This window comes from Choloepus didactylus, chromosome 2, assembly GCF_015220235.1.
Source record: "Choloepus didactylus isolate mChoDid1 chromosome 2, mChoDid1.pri, whole genome shotgun sequence".
NCBI lineage: Eukaryota > Metazoa > Chordata > Mammalia > Pilosa > Megalonychidae > Choloepus > Choloepus didactylus.
The window spans coordinates 123,220,997-123,242,105 of record NC_051308.1 but is presented as its reverse complement, the minus strand read 5'-3'; the positions used below and the strand labels follow the sequence as shown (position 1 = coordinate 123,242,105).

Below are 21,109 nucleotides of genomic sequence, written 5' to 3'. Positions count from 1 at the left end.
CATAGGTGAAAAAAGAATGTATGTATATATATGAGAGAGAGCTTTTAAAAATCCAGTGGAACATTTATGCAGGTGAGGACTAAAACTTGAAATATACAGGCTCCTGGGGGTGTTATTTCTAAATTGCATTTAAAAATAAGAAGGGGGATACATCATTGTCAAGCACAATAGACTGGCCACATTCCTGCTCCATCCTAGAACCCTTCTAAGTCATTGTTTTAGGGTTCTGTTTTCTGATTATTTTAGCAACCAATGAACAGATAAGTGACTTTCTGTTCAAATCAGACTATGCTTTTTCTGTTTGTTTGTTTGTTTAACTAAATTCAGTTTTACTGAAATAGATTCATACACCACACAGTCATCCATGGTGCACAGTCAGCTGTTCACAGCACCGTCACATAGTTATGCATTCATCACCCCAGTCTACCCTTGAACACCTTCCCCACATCAGAAAGAATCAGAATCAGAATAAAAAATAAAAGCAAAAAAGAACACCCAAATCATCCCACCCATCCCACCCTATTTTTCATTTAGTTTTTGTCCCCATTTTTCTACCCATCCATCCATACGCTAGATAAAGGGAGTGCGATCCACAAGGTTTTTACAGTCACACTGTCACTCCTTGTAATCTACATTGTTATACAATCGTCTTCAGGAGTCCAGACTACTGGGTTGGAGTTTGATAGTTTCAGTATTTACTTCTAGCTATTCCAATACATTTAAACCTAAGTGGTGTTACCTATATAGTGCATAAGAATGTCCACCAGTGTGACCTCTCAACTCCATTTGAAATCTCTCAGCCATTGAAACTATTTCATTTCATTTTGCATCCCCCTTTTGGTCAAGAAGATATTCTCAATCCCATGATGCCGGGTCCAGATTCATCCCCGGGAGTCATATCCCGCGTTGCCAGGGAGATTTACACCCCTGGGAGTCAGGTCCCACATATAGGGGAGGGCACTGAGTTCACCTGCTGAGGTGGCTTAGAGAGAGAGGGCCACATCTGAACAACAAAATGGTACTCAGGGGGAGACTCTTAGGCACAATTATATGCAAGTTTAGCCTCTCCTTTGTAGTAAGGAGCTTCATAAGGGCAAGTCCCAAGATAGAGGGCTCGGCTCATCAAACCACCAGTCCTCAATCAGACTATGCTTTTTAAAAGATATCTAAACCCAAGAATGAGAAAGAAGCTCCAAGAATGAGAAAGGTTTTAACCAAAATAGTTTTGAAGAATTTTGTATAGAAATTTAAGTAAGGTTACTTAATTTAAAAACAAAAACAGGGGCTGGGGGAAACACTTTGAAACTTCAGTTTTTCATCTGGCCCATGGTTGGAATACTCACCCTGAGGATGAAGGGATCTATGTTCTTTTTAGAGCGAGTGCAACGCAAGTCTGAATTGTGAGGGCTTAGAAAGTAATTAAAACTGAGGGAAGAGCAAATCTGGGTTTGCTGTTCATCAGTTAACCGTAAACCCTTTCAAAACTAGAGAACAATTTTTTTCTTTCACTTGAAAAACTTTAAGGACAAATATTGTATGATCTCAGTTATATGAAATAAGTAGAAGATGCAAATTCACAGAGAAAGAAAGTAGGGGGGAGATAATGCTTAGTGGGTACAGAGTTTCTCTTTGGGGTCATGGAAAAACTGGTAATGGATGGCAGTGATGGTAGGACAACATTGTAAATAAAGTTTATATCACTGAATTGTATACTTGAAAGTGGCTAAATGGGAAATTTTATGTTGTCATCATAAAAAAAATGTAAGCATATTAGGGACTGAAAATAATGGGAAATACTATTAATTACTCTCCCAAAGAAAACCAAGTGGAAGTTGCCTGCAGGCTTCCTATTTAATTTAGAGTTTTCATCTACTTTCTCTTTTCAGGTAGAGGACTTCTGTATTTGGTTGTTATTTTTACATTTTTGGGTCTTTGCAAGTCTTAAAAAAACGAAATGAGCTTTTCAACCTTATGTGATGGGAGGAAGCCCGAACATTTGTGCCGAGGTGCCTTCTGGCTGCCCAGGGCTCTGTGCCAGCCAACAGGCCAGAAGAAGAAACACAAGTGTCAGATCAGATGGGCTCACAGTAATCAGAGTGGCTGCATTTGGACAGCAAAATACTGGGCGGAAAGTTTCCCTGTCCCTGCCAGAGCTGTCCAATTCTAGATTACGCTGAAAATACAAGTCCGGTTAGTGATAATGTGAGGTAGAGAGAATTTTAAAATCCACTAAGCCTGTGTTTTCTGATCTCTCGTTAGTTTATATATTTTTGGAAAAGACGTAACCGAGTCAGTTTTAAACTTTCTCACATTGCTATGAATTGAGCGTATGAAAGGAAGTGTATTCTTTGGCTGGAGTCATAGAGACTGTTCTTTGCACATGACTCACTTCATTGGTTGTGCTGAAATCTGTTGTCTGGAATCCACAAGAAGTTCTTCATATTTATTTGACTAATGTTTGGGATGAGTTCTGTTGGTGAGAAAAAAGAGGTCCTCCACCCTTACCCTATGATTTTTCTCTCCGGTTTGGATTCATTTGGATCCTGAGCCAGGGGAGTTTGGCCAGCAGACCTCATTCCTTTGTGACTTTACAATGAAATTAATCTGAACATTTTCTCTGTATCTGGTTTTGTTCAAACCCTACTTAGTAACAATTATGGGACATTTTGTGTGGATGATCCAGAAAGTTGATTCTTAATGGCTTGTGCTTTGTCCTTGGAATTTGTATTGTTTGGGGACCTGATAATCCCAGTGCGAGGTTTTGTGGATCAGTGGGCCTTGGTGTTTGATTTATCTTTCTGTTACCATGGAGAGGGCAGTGCCCTAAGGTACTTTTTTGGGGTTGTCCTCTTGTGTTTTCTTTTATCCACCATATTTGTTTGATGGTTTTTTTTATTTGGTTTTGTTGGTTGGCTTTGTCTTCAAATCCAATCGTATTTCTTTATGGTCCTGTGCAGACTTTATTCTCCAGGCAGTCATTTTACTTCTCGTCCTAAGCTTAAGGTACTAGCTGGGAAGAGATTGAGGCTTTCTGGGAATTGATCCGTTCCTTTTGCGATGAGCCTGTGCCAGTTATTAATCTGTTCTCTCTCAAACTGACATATTCTTTTGAGTGTCACTGGTCAAAGAGTGGTCAGGCAAATGAAAACAGGAGGTGAGGAGGACAGCAAATGGAGGGCATCAAGGAATAGACAGAAATTTTTAACTCTTCAAAATCCAGGTGCCAAGTGTAGAGGTAAAGAGGTACTATGTTGATTTTTTTTTTAAGACATTTTAGAATTTAACTATTGCAGGTAGAGTAGGCTAGCTGACTCTGAGAATTAAATGCAGGCATATGGGGAAAGGAGGTTAAGCTTTGTTCGTTTTAGCTTGAGGGAACCTGCTAGCTAGAACTGCGGAGGTTTTCTTTGTCCCCTGCCGACTGATGGGCTGCAGCCCAAGTTTGGGGATACTGAACTGGGCTCACAAAGGAACATACTGTTTTGGCCTTGCTAGATTCCCTGTTCTCCAGCATGCCACATGTTTGGGTAAGAGGAAGGACCGGAAGGCATGGTGGTCCCTCGGGGTACCCTCCTGCGGAGAAGAACTGTGCCTTCACTGCTCCCAGGGCTGCTCCTGCGGTGAAGGTGTTCCCGCTGGGGCCGGGAGCAGCTGCAGAGTTACGACGGTGTGGGTCCTCCCTCGTTGCCAGCCATCTCTTAGCCCTCAGGTCCCTGGCTAGAAGAGTCTTTGTAAATAAACTAAACTACTTAGTCATTTAGGAGCTACTGTAGGTGTAATGAGCTGGGTTTGATCTTTTTTTTTTTTTTTTTTAACTTGCATTTTCTTTAAGTTTTAGCAGAGATGGAATTTAAAAATACCCCAAATGAGGGTTTTTTTTTTGTTGTTGTTTTGTTAAGGTTTCAATGATAGGGAGAGATAAGGGGTACAAGATATTTGGGGTGTTCTCTCTTTTTTTTGTTTTTCTTGCTTCCTGGGAAAATGAAAATGTTCTAAAATCAATTGTGGTGATAAATGCACAACTATGTGATGATACTATGAGCCACTGATTGTATACTTTGGATGGATTGTATGGTATGTGAATATATCTCAATAAAATTGCATTTATTTTTTTAAAAAAAAGGCTGAAGAATGAGTTTTCAGAATAAGTGAGGAGTGGCAGTAGTAATTTATGTGTTAATAAAAGCCAAGTTGTAGCAGTAACTTTTGTGGGACACTTTGCAGAGTACTTTTACATTACATGATCATTTTTGATAATGACTTAATATATATGATCCAGGAAAACTAGAAAGCACTTTTTAAGAAAGATGTAGCACAGCCTAGACAGTTGCCTGTAGGCAGTCAGCGAGTTCGGGGACCATTCCACAACTTCCTTGCAAATGTGGAATTTGCCAAATTGGATTAGAGGTGAAATTTCTACAATCCTTTCGCCACCTTTGAAATGGGTTGCATTGGAAGAGTCACATTTACCATCCTTCTGGCCCCTCTTGCTAGTCAGAGGCTTTTGTTTGTGGGACTTATAGACATTTTCTTCTCTGATTGGATGCAGCTCCCTGTCAGAATGCCTTCTCTAGGTTCTTTAATTTTATACCAAGTGCTATTCCCGTTTCGTGGATGAGGAAACTGAAGCTGACTTGTTCAAGGTCATTTAGCTAGCTCTGGCAGAGTAAGAATGATTTGGGACTGACTTGAAAATGCCATCAACAATTTTGTCTCAAGGAAGTGAAAATCTTGGTGGAAGTCTTGTGGCTTCCAAGGGCCCCCTGGAATTTTTCAGTAGGAATTTTGGAAGTTGGAAGAGCTCTTACATTCCTGCTGGCCACAGGGCATTGTGCTGATGGAGTGGGGACTCTGGCCAAAATATGCATAATGCACAAGTGAGAAAGCCTTCCAAAGCCTGCCTGGATGGAAAGGGTGGGAAGACTGGAAAGGTGAGGTGGAGATAACTGGTGGTTGCCACAGCTTGTGATTTTGCTTCTCTCCTAAACTTCACTGTACTTGTTTTGGGTGGCTTTTTTTTTTTTTTTTTTCCTTTTTCTTTTTCTGCTTATTTTGGGATAATTTCCTGTACTTGTTGTATCTGCTCACCCCCACCCCTTAATTGTTAATTACCAAAGAAAAGGGAGGAGCGTCTTAGCCTGGGCATGGCTACTCACTGTGAGGATTCAGTGTATGTTTTTTAAATGAATGAAGCCTTGTTAAGTGTTTAACCTTGGTCCTTCCATCAAGAGTGTTCTGCTGCAATCTCTTGGGCACTCTTTCCCCTTATCCACATCAAATAGTAGCACAAGCCACAGTGAATCTTCGAAAGGGTGGAATCCCTGAGCAGTACAGGATGAAGTAACGACAGGATCTTAAACCTTGTCACACAGAGCGAGCCCCTATCCCCTGCTGGGAGTTCCCGGTTTCTAAATTAGAATGGGAAAAAAAAAAAAAACCCACATCAACTTGCATCGTTTTCACAAGTGGCCCTTTTGAGAAGGCTGTACCTATGCTTCAGGCTTCCATAGTGCCTTTCCACAGAGACACTCAAAGGGGTCTCGCTGCCCTCGCATCACTGTGGGAGTGGGAATTAATCACTCCGGAGCCTCTGTAGGAGTGATGAACATGCTCAGAATTTTTTTTTTTTAATTGAAATAATAGGAATTTAGGGCCCAATTGAGCGGGCAGGTCACTTTAGTCAATTGAGGAAATAGCATAGTTATCATTTCCCTGTGCCCTGACCTTCCATTCCTTCCAAACACTTCTAAAGGAAACAACAGAAGATGATCTTAACTTACCTGTTCCAATACCGTTGCTCTCCTGCCCACCCCACCCCAACAAACTTTCTGCTTTGAAAACTGCAGTAATTGAGATTTATAGGGACTTCAGTAACTAATACTTGGCTCTCACCAGAATAAGCTAATATTCCATGTGGGATCAGAACTACCTGTTCCTTGCTTCTTTGGGGCAAACATTGCCTAGTGAAAAAATCTAAAATTTTGAAGAAAAAGAAATTTCACATGTTAATATTTCTTACATGTCTTTCATGAATAGTCTTTCAAACTATTCCTGAAAGAGCAGGAATTGATTTTAAAGGGGGTAGTGGGTGGTTTACTAGGAAATCTAGATTCCCAATTAAATTTTTGCTGTTGATAACTGTGAAGCTGTTGGTAAGACATTTTGTAAATGGGCATAAAACTTTGGAAGATGTCCAAGGCTTAGCTGCTCCAGTAACTCTCCTTTCTGAGGGGGAAAATAATGGAAATCAATAATCAAAGCATGCAGATGGTGAGACAGAGGGATTTTCACTCTGATTTTCATATATTTAAATTGTGTTTTAAGGATACTCAACTTGCTTAAAGAGAATTTGTGCACTCTGTTTTAAAAATCAATGCAAACTGGCCACATAAGTCTTTTAGAAAGCCTTTGTCAATGACTTTAAAATTATTTTTAAGTGTTCTGCTTTCTCATTAAATGTTTGAGGGAAATACTACTTTATAGACTGTGGTTCCTCTCTTTTAGGAGCCCCTTCTTCTCTTTTGTTTTATTTGTCTGTTTGCTTTCACTGTGTTTGATTATTTTCCATTTTAACTCTGGCACCAAGAGAGGGAGGCACTTAGAAATGCAGTTGCTCCATAGTGGAGAGAATGTCAAGAATGTTGACTGGCTTTAGACAGCTCCATTCTTAACAGATAAGATAGAAACTAAACTCTACTCTTTGTTGGAAGAAGTTAGTCAAGTAATGCTGCAAACATGACCCCATAAGTTGAAAAATGTGAATAATATAAATGGTCTCTATATTGGACATTTGACGTTTATGGGCAACACCAACTAATTGGAGCTGGATTTTCTTTGGAGTCTGGATATTACCAGATTCGAGTGGGTATTGTAATAACTTGCAGCCATATCAGCTATGACTGAAAGATACCTACGCTGTTTGATTTTCTTTTATTTTCATTTCAGCACAGTAAAATTTTAGTCTGGACACATAAATTCCAAATGGTTGCTTTAGTAGCAGGCAACGTACTTCTGAAAGTAGAAGTGGGTAAGGGAGAGCCAAGAGTTAATGCATCTCAGAAGATGCACAAAATAATAGTAATAGTACTGCATATCATCTATTTTAAGAAAATTGCTGATATTTACTTTCTTGCCATTCTTAAGTTGTAGTTACAGTGGGTAGCGTTTCGTGGGGTGGAGGATGTCTGAAATTGGGCCTCCTTCTGTTCCACTGAGCTCCTGGAGCACCAAGTTAAGGCTTTGTGTAGCTAGGCTAAGCATTTTAAGACAGATGGGAGAGTAGAACAATGTAAATTTAAACTATACAATCAACATTTTCTCTAAAAATTGTTCCAGTGTTCAAGAGGCGTAGGTGGATCTTGTGAATTGCGTGATAATGCACATGCTTTTCCTACATCCATCCCGCTTATGTCAAAACATTTTCAGTGACTTTCATTTTAGGGGCTTTTTTCTCAGACTACAGATTGGGGTGGGGCCTCCCTTTTTTTGCCATTTATTTAAGGAGTTTTATGGGCTCTTAGGATGATTTTTTTTCTCTCTTTTTTATGTTAAAAGAGAAAATGAAAGTTCAGTGTTCCTATGTGAGCAGTAAAGATATTTAAATTTGATATCTAAAGACTAATTTGCAAAGCTAAAACTTTTTAAACAGTAGTAAAAGTAACTAGGATTTAGGTGTTTTTCATCTGATCCTCTGAAAAACACTAATGAAGTAGGCACCATTATTATCTCCATGCTACAGAAAAGGAAATTGGACCTTAGTTGTTAGTGATGTGCTGAAGGATACACAGCTGTTTGATGGTGGAGCCCAGGATTTAACTCAGACCCATCTGATTCCAGAATTCAGACTCATAAGTACTGTATCATACTCTTAAGTTCATAACATAAGGAAGTTTCCTTCTTTCCTGTGATAAGATGGAAGGGAGTAATATATGGGTTTTTTAACAGCACTGCTCCTGAGTCTTCTCCCTATTCACTGGAATTGGTAGTGGCTCCGGTAGAGCCCATTCTGAGGGCTACCGTGACTTCCCATTGCTTTTACTCCACTTGGGTGGAGATGGCATTTCTTGAGCTAATGATGACAGAATTAATAGTAGATTGATTATTTAGTATGCAGCATAAAGCACAATTTCACTGATTATCCCAAATGATGGCTATCCTAAAAGCCACCCAAATCCCTCACTTCAAAAGCTTCAGTTTTGAGATGCCATCCATAATTTACAATCATACCTTTCTCACCTTCTCCTGTAGGTTGGACGTGATAAATATGAACCTGCAGCTGTTTCAGAGCAGGGCAACAAGGCCAACAAAAAGACCAAGAAAGAGAAGGACATGGATGAACTGAAGAAGGAAGTTTCTATGGCAAGTACTAAGAGGAAGGCAGCTTTTTGTTTTCCTTCTTTAAAAAAAAAAAAAAGATGATCATATCTCTGAATATAAGGTTTTTCTCCCTGTACCCTTCAGTTAGAGATACGCTTTATTTTCAAAGTAAAGAGATCATAGGAGTTAATAGTTTTAGAGGTCGTTACTGGAAAACGTCATTTTAAAAGCTGTTAGAGGGTTGGAAGAGTTACTCAACCACTCTGGCATAATAGCGATTCACAAAGGGAACTGTGGTTGACATCACAGGCTTTTGCTTTCCCTTCTCTCTGGGTTATGCCGAACATTGGGCAACTTCCAACCTCTTCAGGCTATGAAGACTTCCACAGATTTAACCTGTCTGGAATCTGCCTGGTCATCAAATGAGGTCTGACTAGATTTCCAAGAGGGTCTGGATTTCTTTGAGGTGATGTGATAGGCAGTAACAGGCTTCCATTATCCAGGTCACCCATCCTCGGATGAAGAGCTCTTAATAGATGGCTGCATGGTTGCTAAGTCACTAGGAAATGGTGACAAGTGTAACTTCCTCACTCAAGAAAAACTTGTTTTTAAGTTTAACAATAGTATTAGGTGATGTTGATGCTTTTCTAAATCCTTTTTTTTTTTTCTGCAATGATTAATTCTTCTGTTTCTGTTTTCCCTTAGGATGACCATAAACTTAGCCTTGATGAACTTCATCGTAAATATGGAACAGACTTGAGCCGAGTATGTTCTGATTTGCAGCTTGTTTTACAGAATCCTATCACATTCTTCCTCATATCGCAGGTCTAATCTTGGGGTCTAGTAGAAGAATACTGATAGCTGTCATCTGGATGCCAACTCACACACAGAGCTTGGGCTTTTGTATGCTACCATTTTGTTTTCCCTGAAACTTTTTGAAAGTACACCCCTCCCCCACCCCCCATGTTATGGAAGGTGAGAGCCAATAAATGGGAACACAAGGATTTGAACTTGAATGGCTCTAAAGCCACATTCATTTGGTGACCTTTTGTTAGTAAATCTTCTCTTTATTTTTCTGCATATGTTAAATTGAATTAGCTCTTTCAACAGTGTCATCTTCAACAATGAACATTTTTGTACTTTTCCCATGTAGCTCATTGTAGTATGTCAGAATCTGGGTTATTCGGTCAGAAACAAGTATGAACAATATAACTATAAAAGTAAAAATATATACAAACAATACGAAAGTAAACAATCTTTGGGTGGGAGGGAGTGTGTTATTTCTACAGAAACACTAAAAAGTCTGGGAAATAACTTGAATGCCCAGGTAATACGTAGCTGTCAGTGTTCCAATAAGGAATCAAGCAGTTCTAAGAAGACATCCGAGCACGGGTACCCTGAGGTCCGGGAGGAGTCCCTGACTCTGTACTCACGTTTCACATGTATCTCACTCAATTTTTAAGAATTTTTTTTTGTGGGGTTATGGTTTGCTAATGCTGCCCTTTTGCAAAACACCTGAAATGGACTGGCTTTTATAAAGGGGGTTTATTTGGTTACAAAGTTACAGCTTTAAAGCCATAAAGTGTCCAAGGTAAGGCATCAGCAAAGGGTATCTTCACTGGAGAAAGGCCATTGGCATCCACAAAACCTGTTAGCTGGGAAGGCATGTGGCTGGTGTCTGCTTGCTCCCAGGTTGCGTTTCCAAATGGCGTTCTCCAAAATGTTGCTTTTGGGGCATATTGTCATCTCTTAGCTGCAGCTCCTCTTCAAGATGTCACTCTCAGTTGCTCTGAGTCTGGCCCTTTGTGGCTCTTTTTAAAGTACTCCAGTGATCCAATAAAGACCCACCCTGAATGGGTGGGGCAACACCTCCATAGAAATAATCCAATGAAAGGTCTTACCCACAGTTGATTGAATCACATCTCCATGGAAACACTGAACTAATAGGTTCCAACCTAATCAACATTAACACATCTGCCTCCACAAGATTGCGTGAAAGAATATGGCTTTTTCTGGGGGACTTAATATATACAAACCAGCACATGTGGTAACATATATACAATGTAAAATTTCCCATTTTAGCCACTTTCAAGTATACAGTTCAGTGATGTTAATTATACTCATAATGTTGTGCTACCATCACCAATATCTGTGACCAAAACTCATTTAACTTTTATTAGAATCCCAAGAAGTAGGTTCTCAGTGACCCCGAGTCGGTTACTCAAATGCTGTAGGTCTGTTTCCCTACTTGTTAAATGAGGTTAATAATAGCTAAGAAAGGGTCGCCATGAGAATTAAGCAAGCTAGTCAATTTAAAGCACTTAATTAAGTGCCAGGCATGTAGATGGTGCTCCAGTATCTGGGAGCAGTTGTTTGTATTATTCTACCTGGAGATAATAGCATGTACTTGAGACGAAGGAGGGTTCTAAATATTTCCTTTTCTCCCTTCCCCACTTGATTTTTCTTTCCCCTTTTCCTACACTCCCTAGTTTGTACCAATGACAAACCCAAAATACATATGACCAAATCTTTTAGGCAAAAAGGTGTCTTTTCTGACTTGAATTTTGATAGTATGAAAATAATCATATTTTGCCCTTCTAATCAGAAGCAGCAGACAATTGACTGCTGTCAAAGAATTTTGGTTTTAAAACCCATTAGAAAATAGGTCCTCGGTACAGTGGACCTTTGCAGTGAATACTTTTCACACTTGGCAGATTTACTGTGGTTAGATGAAACAGGCATGAATATAAGCCCTTCCCTGGCAGACAAGTGTTCTAATTGCCATCTAAAGTATAAAGTTCTATACCTTGCACTTAGCTGTTAGCCTAATAAGAGGTTGGATTCCTGCAGAGGTTCTTTTTTTTTTTACCCCTCCTCCTTGACAGATTGGATAAACAGAAAATCAAAGCTCTTAATTTAAAAAACTAAAAAAATTAGTTAAAATGTGTAACATTTTGGTAACAGTGCCAATTAGGCATGAATCGCTTGATCTGAAACTTAGAAGAAACAGACTGGATCCAATTTGTCCATGGACCAATTTAAAAAGAATTTTAATCTGTGGGGGTGTTGTGGGTTCCTTAGGAAACCTGGGCTATTGTTTGCCTTAGCTGTTTGAAAGAATGATCATCAGAATTGTTGATGGAGGAATTTGCCAGGTTTTACCTTGGCTCTCTAGCTTGGGAGATTTTGTTTCCTTCCTCAGTTACCTTATAAGCAACTTTCCAGCTGTCACATAGGTGTATTAGCTTGTAAGTGTGTCTTATCAATATTCCTCTGCTTCTCAGGGTTTAACACCTGCACGAGCTGCTGAGATCCTTGCCCGAGACGGTCCCAATGCCCTCACCCCCCCACCCACTACCCCAGAATGGGTCAAATTCTGTCGACAGCTGTTCGGGGGCTTCTCCATGTTACTGTGGATTGGAGCAATTCTTTGTTTCTTGGCTTTTGGCATCCAAGCTGCCACGGAAGAAGAACCTCAGAACGATAATGTAAGTTCTGTAGTTACTGGTTTAGATCTTCGCAGTCCTTACCTCTCACTTATATTCATTTACCACTGATTACTTAATGTTTTAAACATGGGGGCTGGGAGGCAGTGTCAGCAGCCTTCAGGGCCTGTCCCTCATTCCTTCTCCGACACAAGCGTCTGCCCACCTCCCGCCCTGCGGATGCTCTTGGAAGCTGGTCCTCCACCTGGGGGTTGGTCTGTGAGTAAGCAGTTCTCGGGTTCTGGCCCAGTCCTACCACCATTCTCTATTTTAGTGACAAAGGGTCTGTGTGACCGACTCTTTTTGACTCTCCTGTCTCTAGAAAGATAAATGTGAAGTCAGGAGATCTATATTTCTGAAGCCTTGGTCTCTGTTTAATATCTGCTTTTAATTCAGTCAGAAAATTAACTGAGTGTTCCCAGTTCCTTACCAAGAGCTGCCCAGTCCTAACTTGTTTGTTTCCTTCCAGCTGTACCTTGGTGTGGTGCTGTCAGCTGTTGTCATCATAACTGGTTGTTTCTCCTATTATCAAGAAGCTAAAAGTTCAAAGATCATGGAATCCTTCAAAAACATGGTTCCTCAGGTACCTGATGCTTTGTTCTTGCCCCATCTGGTGACTTGTCAGCCCACACGAGTGTGAATTTAGTGTGGAGTTGACGTGTTGCAGTTATTTAATGACTTTTTCAGAGAGATGGATGCCTCTAATTTCCACCCTGCCCAAACTAGACCTATTTTTCTTATACCCCAGAAAGTGACAGCCTTTGTTCTGAACATAAACTCTGAAAGAGCCAGCACAAAACAAGAGGAATGTCTCATCGATAACTATCTCCTGTTGAGCATGCTTTTATAACTTACATAAACCAAAAGATGAGTAGTGTCTTTGTTAGGTGTTCAGACAATTGGGAATGATAGATCATTTTGTAATTTGATTTTCTCATTTTGACACTTTCCTTTCCCTCTTTCAATCTTCTTTTATCTGATTTAATGTTGTGAACGGTTTTCTCCTAAAGCAAGCCCTTGTGATTCGAAATGGTGAGAAAATGAGCATAAACGCAGAAGATGTTGTAGTTGGGGATCTGGTGGAAGTGAAAGGTGGAGACCGAATCCCTGCTGATCTCAGAATCATATCTGCAAACGGCTGCAAGGTAGATTTCTTGCACGCCACCTCTCATAGCCGGCTCTGCTCTGTGGGTGGATTGAGGAGACCAGTGTATTCACACGGCACTTCTGACTTCTCTCATGCAGGTGGATAATTCTTCACTCACTGGTGAATCCGAACCCCAGACCAGGTCTCCAGATTTCACAAATGAAAACCCCCTGGAGACGAGGAACATTGCTTTTTTTTCAACCAACTGTGTTGAAGGTAGACATCTAAGGTGGTGGAATTTATCTCAAGTGTTAACAACAAGAAAATCGTAGACACAATTCTGTTCTTGTTTAATTGGCTCCGCATTTGACAACCTCAGTCAAGCACAGAGCAGAGGTGGTTTATTGCTGGCAGGAGAAACCCAGGAAACCCTGTGGCTGTTCTCGTCTTGCCTCCACCTCCGGGCTGCCTCTGCTGTTGGCAGTGCCAGTCTAGCATGGATACTGGAGCCGGTGCCCTCTGCTAATGGACAGAAATCCCTTTGCTGAAGTCTCTATGGTTGCAGACAAACAGCATCTACAGCCAAAGAGCTGGTCCTTAAAAGCTGTGTGTTTATTTTTCCTTTTTTTAAATCAGGCCATGTTATTGTGCAAATTCTGTGGTACAATTCCCCCTCCTCCCTTTTTTTAAGGCACCGCACGTGGCATTGTCATATACACTGGAGACCGCACTGTGATGGGAAGAATTGCGACCCTTGCTTCTGGGCTGGAGGGAGGCCAGACTCCCATTGCTGCAGAAATTGAGCATTTCATCCACATCATTACGGGCGTGGCTGTCTTCCTGGGAGTGTCCTTCTTCATCCTGTCTCTGATCCTTGAGTACACCTGGCTTGAGGCTGTCATCTTTCTCATCGGCATCATCGTAGCCAACGTGCCGGAAGGTTTGCTGGCCACCGTCACGGTAAGGGGCCTGGGGAAAGCGACAGCCACCTTTTCTCAGATCAGCTTGCGTAAGTGTAAGACGTACCCACCACACTTTTCTAAGGGGCTGCCGAGTGACGTTACAGTCCATGTGTTTGTGTGGAGTTTTTCTTCAGAGCCACATGGTAAGGTTTGGCATTCTGGTTACTCAGAAATCTTCAGCATGCTTTTATAGGGAGGGGTAGTAACTCAAAGCATATATTTTGTTCTTAATTTTCCGGTTATTACAGGAATCCCTGACAGTGTAATGGAAGAAGGGGAAGAACTTTGGGGTAGGGGTGGGGTGGGGGTGGGGGGCAGAATGTAGTAACTCCTGGCTACTACTGTTTTTCTTAGTATATTGCCATTTTGTGAGAAAGGTAAAGCTCAATACAATTTACCATTATTTTCTCAGACTTCCAAGGAAGGTTGGCAAGATTTTACTATTAGGCAAATGTCTTCCATATTAAGGTGTAGCAGGGGCTTGTGTAGAATCCCAGCCTGGTTGAGTTTGAAGTAACCATGTTCTTAACTCTCTTTTAGGTATGTTTGACACTTACTGCCAAACGCATGGCAAGGAAAAACTGCTTAGTGAAGAACTTAGAAGCTGTGGAGACCTTGGGGTCCACTTCTACCATCTGCTCTGATAAAACTGGAACTCTGACTCAGAATCGGATGACGGTTGCCCACATGTGGTTTGACAATCAAATCCATGAAGCTGATACTACAGAGAATCAGAGTGGTAAGAAGATACTTTAGCCTCATCTGTTCACGTTGCCTTTTTTTTTTTAAATAAACTGTTGGGGTGTTTTTTTAAACCCACAGTAGTTTTTTGGTTTGTTTTTAACATTTGATAAGGAGTCAAGGATATGTGTTTTAGATTTTTTTGTCAGTAGAGAAATTAATTTGCCTATGATGGAAAAATGCCTAAAACCTGATTTATTTCATTAATTTGGAAATCAGTGTATCATTTTGGATTGTTATGGGACTTTAGTAGGAGAACTGAGAACATAGCAATTAAAGCAGAATATTGGCAGTGTTCAAAAGTTCAATGTTTTATTTTCCTATCTTTTTCTTCTTGCCTCCATCAGGTGTCTCATTCGACAAGACCTCAGCCACCTGGCTTGCTCTGTCCAGAATTGCGGGTCTTTGTAACAGGGCAGTGTTTCAGGCTAACCAGGAAAACCTACCTATTCTCAAGGTATGCTTAGGAGGTTCCTGATTCGCTATTGGCTTGCCTTTGGGAGTGGATAGAGACCACATGGAGAACGGCCATCCAAGTTTTCTCGTTAAATAGTGCCTTGTTATGTTCATTGTAGAATACTTGGGATGGTCTCGTGTGTTACTTTGCTATGTTTAACTGAGATAGTATTGCCTGTAGATCCTGAAGTTCTGTGGCATCTCGTGGTCTGTATAGGTTGGGAAAAAGGGATGACAAAATAAAAAATGACCAAGTGGTCTGGGGGGAGATGGGAGGCAGTCTTAGTAAAATCTTTGAGAGATCCAGTTTACATGGTATAAACCTAACCTAGCTGACAGCAAAGGCTACTTTAGTGACTCGATAATCATATTTGCATATTTTAGGGTACAGGAGATTCCAGTAAATCCCTGAAGCCATTTATCTTCTTAAAATAGCTCAGCTATTTCTCTTATTTGTTGTTAGCTTGCTTACTAATGATGCAGAAATAAACTCTAGGCAAACATAAGATTAGCCTCATGGAATTCTCATGAACTTTGAAATGACCGATGTTTTACTGTTCCCTAAGGGAAGACACAGTCTCAGAAGGGGCATGAGCTGCACACGGTCCTTTAGAAGGAGAAATAGCTGTGTGAGGCTCCCTGGGTTCTCTGGTTCTCAGTGAAGCTATCTGTAGTTGTAGATATAAACTCAGTTGCCACAGACAACGTGGCTTACATGTACTGAGATGGCTTCTGTGGTGAAGATAGGATTCTTTAAAGGAGGTCTTCTTGGCATTGAATTGATATGATTTGAGGATGATGATGTTTATCTTGGGATAAAATCTGAGATGCCTGCTTCATGTTTTTCCTCTCCTCAAAGTGGAAATTTTCTAGGCTTTGAAGGAGAGGGACCCATAAGACTTTAGTATCAAGTCATTCTGATTTAAAAGCTCCAGAAAGGTAGCAGGATAATAACTGTTCAAAGCATTTCAGGGGTTGGGCCATGCCATTGACATGATTACAAATAAAATAGTCTGTAGCAACTATTCTGCTTTAATAACTGGCTTTTATTAAAAGTGATTTCCACTTATTTTTGTGATTCTTCCCTAATTTTACCACCTTTCTTATACAGGATTATTTACATCTGTAAGAAGATTAATTTGCTAATCTGTATATGCAGCCTTGCATGTTGAAGTTCTAAAATGGTTATCTGTACAAACATTGTTTACAACCAGGAAATTTTTTAGTATATCAAAAGATGTGTATCTCACAAAACAGAAGTTTTTAACCTGACGTTTAGGCTTTTAACTAAAATGTTGGCCTGTTGTGTTGTTGGAAGTAATGATACGCTTTCAGTTTGCATTCTTAAGGCCCAGATAATTTTGCACCCTTGAGTTATGTTTGGAATATAAAGTCCTTCACTTTGCCCTGACAAGGCATTTTCTTATAAATTGCAAATATTTACTTTCTCAGAATTTTCAAATTCAGAACTAGAAATAGACACACAGTGGCCCCAGGCTAAAGTCACCATTGTCACTCCCAGCAATGCCACTTCCTCCTCATCTGTCCTCTCCTCTACTTCTGACAAGACTGGAATATAGTCCAAGTTATTTTTCCTGTTTTCCAGAGTCGCCTCCTTTTTCAAGGTGATTAACAGATGATGTCTCTGTCCACAGCGGGCGGTTGCAGGAGATGCCTCTGAGTCAGCACTCTTAAAATGCATCGAACTGTGCTGTGGTTCTGTGAAAGAAATGAGAGAAAGATATGCCAAGATTGTTGAGATACCCTTCAATTCCACCAACAAATACCAGGTCTGAAGATCTGGGAGCGGTTGTGGGTGGGCCATGGGGGTGAGAGGGATGGGAGATAGGAACTGTAAAAGAAATAATCTCCCTTTTTGGATTCTATAAGTTTAAAGTAAATCACTCAAACTTTTACATAAGCTTTAACTTTAAATTTTACCCTTGACCTACAAGGAGAAAATCCTAATTTTTTGAATATTAGTAGGATAAATGAAGCCTTTTTTAAAATATTGTTTGGGCCCCTTCGAATGTACATTTGTGATATGGGGTGTGTGTGTGTGTGTGCACATTTGTGTATGTATGTGCCAATCCCTTTGTTCTAAATTTTCTTCAGGAGAGTTTCAGTGTGGACATGTGTCACAAATGTATGAGCATACAATTATGCCTGTTTTTTTTCTGTGGCATTCAAAATTATGTTATGAAATATAAGACACTTCAAAGTTCAGAAATAAGGGATCTGGGGCTTTCTTAAAACAAATCCCAAATATTAGTTGATGCTTTTAATTACCTCCATGGGCTACCACATCCGACCATCCACTGTTTACATCTGCACCATCCTTCACAGCTGTCCATTCATAAGAACCTCAACCCATCCGAGTCCCGGCACTTGTTGGTGATGAAGGGTGCCCCAGAAAGGATCCTGGACCGCTGCAACTCCATCCTCCTCCACGGGAAGGAGCAGCCACTGGATGAGGAGCTGAAAGATGCCTTTCAGAATGCCTACCTGGAGCTGGGTGGCCTCGGGGAGCGGGTGCTGGGTACGCAGAGGGTGACAACGCACCCAGCGCACATCTTTTTACTAAGTTGTCTAGTCTCTTAGACAATTACAAGCTATCGTATTACCCTCTGTGTCTTACTTACCTTCATGTAAGCCATTTTGGAGGAGCCTTCCTTCTTGATTTATCTCCTGGTGGTCTGAAAACCATGTTCGAAATATTGGGCTGTGGGCTGCAATGGCCTCATGGTCGGCTTTTGTGTCATACTTAGACCTTTGGTCTCTTGCTGGTCAGTTCTGTTTAAAAAAGGAGGGAAGAGGGGAGTTTTGTTATCTAACCTTAGTTGTTATGGTCATGACCTATAAACCTAATAAGCATTTTTTCCTTAGTGTATCTAGAATGAAGCCATTTCCTGACTGCCATAGAACAGTTGTGAATTTACATGAAAACTTACATAGTTAATTCATAAACTAGGTTAACAGTAAACTTTCAGTTGAGGATGGCATCTGTGTTTTCTAACTTGTTAGCCACTAAAGTTTAGCAATCGGTTTTACCTGTTTTATAATGTAGTTGGGAAAGTAGCATTTAATAGTATTTTGTAGATTGGCAGCTATAAATGCCTTATTTATGTAATCCTTCCAGTTCTCCTGAGCTGGGGTGATGTAGAACTGATGACCTGGTCCCATACTCTGGTTCATCCCTTCTCCCTCATGTCTAACTCCAGGGTCTTTTCCTATGTGTCTAACCAACTTAAAGATCCCTGTCTTCGTAAGTTTTTTGTTTCCCCACCTCCACCACCCCAATGTAGAAATTGTCTCTCTTTGAACTCACATGGTATCTTTTCCCACTTTTAGGGCTGTTGTAATCTTAACAACATTGAAAGGATTGTCTTGAATATTTTGATTCTTGTATTAACCACAACACTATATAATAACCCACCTAGGCAGAACGTGCCTGATTTGCATTTATCTTTTATGTACCTAGCACGACACTCTACACCAGTCCTCAGTAATAGATTTTGGTTACATGAACAAGTGGGCATAGATGCTGACCTCCTTTTTCCAGCTAGGGAAACAGACATGTAACAGCATGACTTGCCCAATCTAAGTAACTTTTTCTTGGTGGCCGGGTCTAGTGCCATGATCTGGTGCCTCAAAATTGTCATTCAGTCTTCTGCACATTAAACACTTCTGTTTCTTAGAGACTTAGTGATGGTCTTTTTGAAAAATTTTTTCTTTTCAATAACCCTATCACTCATAAATGTTAAAACCTTCATTCTTTTATAAAACTAGATTTTAAAACAATATTCCAAGCTAATCATCCAGCAAAAGGTAGACAGGATGGACAACAGGCTGCCCTTGTCATTCTGCTGCCTCCAGTGCTGAAATCCTTGCGGATTCCCTGCCCTCCTTGCAGGATTCTGTCACCTCCTCCTGCCGGATGAGCAGTTCCCTGAAGGGTTCCAGTTTGATACCGATGATGTGAATTTCCCTATTGATAATCTCTGCTTTGTGGGACTCATCTCCATGATTGACCCTCCGCGGGCTGCTGTTCCTGATGCCGTGGGCAAATGTCGAAGTGCTGGGATTAAGGTGAGGCCCCCATTCGGCTGCCTTGGTTCATGTCTCTTGGCCATGGAGCACTTAGCGAATGCTGCTGCCAACTTGAGGTCCAGGCCCGCCATTTTTCTTACCTGGAGTATTAATTTCTCATCTCCAAAGCTTTAGATGTTACCAGAGAAGACCAAATAGCATCAAAATGTTGTAAACAATGTAAAAGTTGTAAAACAGCAAGTAAGAGATTAAAAAAGAAAGTTTTTAAGTTCACAGTGTTGTACTACCATTACCACCATCCATTACCGAATGTTTTCTATCATCCCAAATAGAAACTCAACATTTGAAGCCTGAACTCCCTATTCCCTACCTCCACTCCATTCCCTGGTAACCTCTCTTAGATTCTGGCTCGAGTTTGCTTATTCTAATTATTTCATACAATATTTGTCCATTCGTATCTGGCTTATTTCACTCAACAGTGTCTTCAAGGTTCATCCGTGTTGTCACATGTATTATGACTTCATTCTTTTTATGGCTGAAAAATATTTGTGTGTGTGTGTGTGTATACACACACACACCCCATTTTATTTATCCATTCATTGGTTGACAGACTTGGGTTGATTCCATCTTTTGGCAATTGTGAATAATGCTGCTATGAAAAAAAGTGTGCAAATATCTGTTCAAGTCTTTGCTTTCAGTTATTTTGGGTATATACCTAGAAGTGGGGTTCCTGGGTCATATGGTAGTTCTATACTTAGCATTCTGAGGAACTGCCAAACTGTATGCCACAGTAGCTGTACCATTTTACATTGCCACCAGTAATGAATGAGTGTTCTATTTCTCCCATCCTCTCCAACACTTGTGGATTTCCATTTTTTTTTAATTAGTAGACATTCTTGTGGGTGTGAAATGGTATCTCTGTAGTTTTGATTTGCATTTCCCCAATGGCTAATAACATTAAGCATTTTTTCATGTGCTTTTTGGCCTTTTGAGAAATGTCTGTTCACGTCCTTTGCCCATTTTTAAATTGGGTTGTTTGTCTTTTTGCTGTTAAGTTGAAGGATTTCTTTATATATTCTGGATATTAAACCCTTACTGGATATGTGGTTTCCAGATATTTTCTCCCATTGTGTTGTAGGTTGTTTTACTTTCCTGATAAAGTCCTTTGATGTGCAAACATTTTTCATTTTGGAGAAGTCCCATTTATCTGTTGTTTCATTTGTTGCTTGTGCTTTGGGTGCCAAGTCTCTGAAACCCTTACCTAACAAAACGTCCTGAAAATGCTTTCCTATGTTTTCTTCTAGGAGTTTGATAGTCCTGGCTCTTTTATTTAGATACTTGATCCATTTTGAGTTGATTTTTTTATATGGTGTGAGGTGTTGGGGTCCCTCTTTGTTCTTTTCCAAATGAAGATTCAGTTTTCCCATCACCATTTGTTGAAGAGACTGTTCTTTCCCAGTTGAGTGGTCTTTGCTACCTCGTCAAAGATCCTTTGGCCATAATGTGAGGGTTTATTTTTGAGCTGTCAGTTTGATTCCATTGGTCTAAATGACTGTCCTTGTACCAGTACCTTACTGTCCCCCACCCCCACCCTGGGAATTTTATTGACATATATTCATATACCATACAATCATCCAGTGTACAATCAGTTGTTCACAGTATCATATAGTTTTGTATTCATCACCACAAATAAATAAATAAATAAGAAGAAGAAGAAGAAAAATACAGGTAAAAAAGAACACCCAAAACATCCCATATCCCCCATCCCCTCCTATTATTCATTTACTTTTTGTCCCCATTTTTCTACTGATCTGTCCATATACTGGATAAAGGGAGTGTGAGCCACAAGGTTTTCACAATATGATTTTCTAATAAGTTTTTAAGATCAGGAAGTGTGAGTCCTCCAACTTTGTTCTTCTTTTTCAAGATGACTTTGGCTATTTAGGATCATTTACCTTTCCAAGTAAATTTGGTGATTGCTTTTCTTTTTCTGCAAAGAACGTTGCTTGGAT

At 40.3% G+C, this 21,109-nt stretch overlaps 1 protein-coding gene across 1 annotated transcript in view; it reads left to right on the top strand.

The window, feature by feature from the left end:
• ATP1A1 (ATPase Na+/K+ transporting subunit alpha 1) overlaps positions 1–21,109 on the top strand; it is a 33,528-nt gene that overhangs the window by 3,668 nt on the left and 8,751 nt on the right. Inside the window, exons 2-13 of the mRNA XM_037826283.1 lie at positions 8,248–8,358; positions 9,022–9,081; positions 11,601–11,804; positions 12,271–12,384; positions 12,812–12,946; positions 13,047–13,164; positions 13,580–13,848; positions 14,391–14,589; positions 14,939–15,048; positions 16,703–16,837; positions 17,394–17,586; positions 18,961–19,136. Of these exons, the coding sequence (XP_037682211.1) occupies positions 8,248–8,358; positions 9,022–9,081; positions 11,601–11,804; positions 12,271–12,384; positions 12,812–12,946; positions 13,047–13,164; positions 13,580–13,848; positions 14,391–14,589; positions 14,939–15,048; positions 16,703–16,837; positions 17,394–17,586; positions 18,961–19,136 (1,824 nt within the window). The remainder of the gene's footprint in view (positions 1–8,247; positions 8,359–9,021; positions 9,082–11,600; positions 11,805–12,270; positions 12,385–12,811; positions 12,947–13,046; positions 13,165–13,579; positions 13,849–14,390; positions 14,590–14,938; positions 15,049–16,702; positions 16,838–17,393; positions 17,587–18,960; positions 19,137–21,109) is intronic.